The following is a 3,677-nucleotide window of genomic DNA, read 5'->3' on the forward strand; positions in this document are numbered from 1 at the left end:
TTTTTTTTTTTTTTTTTTTTCTTAAGAAATGTTAAAAGAAAACGCTGAAATGGATAGATAAAGTAGAAGCCCCTCAAGCTGACTCCTGTGATATGGCCAGCCACTTACCGGTCATCGCCTCCTGCCTCATCGAACACCGAGAACGTTTACACTTCCTGAAGGAGGTGAGGCGATGCAGAAAATCACCATCTTGCTGGTAACATCATTTACCTGATACTTCATCATGATTTCCATTCCTAACCCCTAACTGATTCTGAATTCATTTGCCCACTGCTTCCACCATGGGCGCTGAATCCTGCAACTGGCATGGAACGCTGGGCAAAATCCATTAAAAGCTTCCTTTGGGGCTCATTGGTGTGAGGAAGACTAGCACGAAGAAGCTCCACAGGCATTTCGCGGCTGACGGCTCTGGATGCCTCTGACCCTATAACGTCGGTGCTTGATGGTGTCTGTGAAAATAATGACTGCACTATAGTCTCATATTTACTCACACAGTACTTGGTAAGGAGACTGAAGAATTCATCAAAGGATGCCTGCCAGAGAGCACGATTAGGCATGCTACAGTTACTAACAGCATGAGGATCGGTTAACAGTTCAGTAGCCCTTTCAAGAATGGACTTCAGAACAATAGAGGCTCCATCTCCAGCAGAACTTCCAAGGGGGCGTAGTGGTGGCTGCTCTGAGGAACAGACAACTGCAACGAGACAAGCACTTAGTGCACGAAGGTCCATACCATTAACACAGGCAGAAACAGTCTTCGCAAGATTAGATGTTGTCTCAGCTGCTCCAGGATCAGATGGAAGTCCACCAAACAAGAACCTTAAGTGACGAAAAATGGCCATACAGACGATTCGTGCTAGCTCGCTACCAGGGAAGAGCAGCTTGAGAAATTTAGAAAGAAGCTTTCGACCTTTGGGAAGAGAGGCCAAACGCAAGAACACGATGTCCTCTTTTGGAGATGGGCCAACACCATGGCTACTTTTTCCAAGTGGGTCAACAAGCTGAAGTGATGCTGCCAAACCTTCCAGCAGCATCTGCCGCCTTCGTCTAAGCTGGACACCTCCATCTTGCAGTTTATTGTGTTGTAAAAGCCGATCAATATCATCTATATCAAGGAGAAGACAGAGACCATCTTCAATGGTGATTCTAGCAGCAAGCATCGGTTCCTGCTCCAGAGGCCTCTCAGGTATTGTCTGTTCAGTGCTACCATCACAAGAACCTGAGGATGGAAGATCAACTTCAAGGAGGGGGCGAGGTCTCCGAATAGAAGTGAGGGGTATTTTTCCCAATGAATCAGCTGTGGATTGAGAATGCTGATCTGAACCACTACGAGATCGGGATGGAAGCTCTCTTATTCGAGATGGACAAAATGCATTTTTCGATCTTGAACCAGCAGCTTTTTTGGCAACACGAGCCTGGTGATAGTAGTCATCTATGTAAGGATCATTGCTGTGGGTGGCAGCATGCTGCATCTTCAGAATACTCTCAATCTCATCAGCTGTCATATGCTTAGATCTAAACTGGATGGATCCACTATCACTCTTTTGACTACCGGTTTCAGAACCTTGCTGAGAAGAGCGCATGTTATGTTTCCCTCTCTGCGACTTAGGTTTCTGATCTCTCACATCAGTCAATCCAAGCATTGCTCTATGTGAGGATGGTGAATGGGCATTATACAGCTGAGACTGAAGAGCTGCAAAATGCGCCAAAGATGGTTGAACTGGATGATGTAGCCTGTGCTGTTGCAGCTGTTGATGAGCTGACAATAACTGAGGGGAAAGAAGGCTATTTTGATGAGATAGTTGCTGTTGCATCATACTATTAAACAGATGTGAATGATCTCCATGTAATAGACCAGCGTTGTTAATCCACTGATTTTGTGGCCTGCTACTAAAAGAAAGGCCGGGAGTGGTGAACTGGTGCATGTTGCCTCCATAATGCAAGCCATGATGCATACCAGCTAACTGCAGATTAGACTTGGATAAAGAAGTGATGTTTGGTGCAGATAAGGGTAACTGACTTCCATCCGCAAGGGATGAAATATGTAGGTGACGAGGTGAACCATGTTGAGACCTACTTCCTGGAGGAGGGAAGGATGTGAAAGAAGATTTCGGTACTAGAATTGGTTCACTAGAATAGTGCTGTAGTGTAGGTTGTTGCTGAGGGTAAGAGGATGTTCTATACAAAGGTTTCGGATCTGGTTGAGGCTGGGATGACCATCTCTTCTCCTCCTGAGCACATTCTGAATCAAATACATGCTGCTCTAACCAATTACAAAAGTCTCCATCTTGTGCCCAATCAGTTGCAGATGAACCTAAAGAAGATAATACAATCATAAGCACAAAGAGAGATAAATTACTGTTAGAACATTAGAACTAATAATGAAACTATAACTTTAAGGACGAGGCAACAAATCAACTGAAGAAAAAATATCATAAGCACGATGCTGGTCTGCTGGAACTGGGTATGGGGCTTAATTTTAGAAGAACCCTTTTAGATCAAGAGATTGTGGATTGGGAAAAGCCTTCTCATGAGTTTTATTCCTAGTAATAGGAAAGATAAAAAGAAGTGGTCACTCAAGCGAGATGGCGCATACTCAGTGAAATCTTTTGTAAATAAGATGGTGACAAGGCTGATGTTAATCAATCCCTTTATCGGTACCATCTGGAAAGCTAAGGTGTCAAGGAGGTGTGAGAGTTTGCTAGGCATTTTGCCTACTTAATACCGGCAACAGATTGCAAAAGAATGTTTTTGGCATCGTTGTCCCCCTAACAGGAACGTAATGTGCAGGAAAAATCCGGAAGATGACCTATATCTTGTTTTCCTTTGTCCATTTGTAGCCTATTGTAGGTTTGAGCATTTCAGTATTTTTAAGTTAAGCTAGGCCTTCCCCAAAAGTCAAACTAAACCTATTTAAGGGCAAGGCCAAGATCAAGATCTTTTGATTTAATGCACTGGTGGCCCTCCTTCGGAGACTTTTGTTTGAAACTTGAAAGGGATAGGAATACTTGTCCAGGGACATAAGCACAGCTCGAGCTTACAAGGTTCTTGGGGATCTAACTAAGATATAATCTTCTATTTTGGTGCTCTCTCTCCACAGCAACTTTTACAGTATTATTTTGTTGCAAATTTATGCCAATTGGGAGTCCCCTCTGGCAGTTCGGGGTAGCCATCTCCTTCTTTTGTACTTCCTCCCTTTTTCTATGAATACACAAATTTATCTTTCTTATCCAAATAAACAAATAAATATGTAAACGCAGTTATGTGTGTATATAGAAATTCCACTGAGAATAAAAANCCAAAAGAATAACTAAGTTTGTAATTTAAAAAAAAAAAAAATCCGAAAAGGGGATGCACCCACAGAGGCTTTAAACCTCACCCCTTCTCAAACCTCTTCTAAAGACCTCACCACTCTCTGAAAAATCTATTGTTCTTCTCAATCCACATTTCCCACACGATAGCAAACCAACAAGCTAGCCACGAAATACTCCCCTTATCAGGGAAGGGTAAATTCATCACAATCTCCTCAATCAGAGACCAACAGTCCTATTACGCACCACAGCAATCCCAAACAACCTATAACACCAACTCCAAAATATAACATAAACTCAGGTAGAATGCAGAGGGGCCAACACATTAGATTCTATTAAAAAAACAAGAGCAATGAAAGTGCATCA

The 3,677-nt window shown here is 42.7% G+C and overlaps 1 protein-coding gene across 1 annotated transcript; it reads right to left on the reverse strand.

Moving 5' to 3' along the window:
* Positions 1-2,314, reverse strand: LOC111785359 (the record flags this gene model as incomplete). Its single annotated transcript, XM_023665772.1, is given in 1 exon segment — positions 1-2,314. A coding segment is annotated over 1 exon segment (2,078 nt), but the record flags the coding sequence as incomplete, so codon positions are not given.
* Between the last annotated feature and the right edge of the window lie 1,363 nt (positions 2,315-3,677).

The sequence above is a fragment of the Cucurbita pepo genome, unplaced genomic scaffold, assembly GCF_002806865.2.
Source record: "Cucurbita pepo subsp. pepo cultivar mu-cu-16 unplaced genomic scaffold, ASM280686v2 Cp4.1_scaffold000461, whole genome shotgun sequence".
Classification (NCBI taxonomy): domain Eukaryota; kingdom Viridiplantae; phylum Streptophyta; class Magnoliopsida; order Cucurbitales; family Cucurbitaceae; genus Cucurbita; species Cucurbita pepo.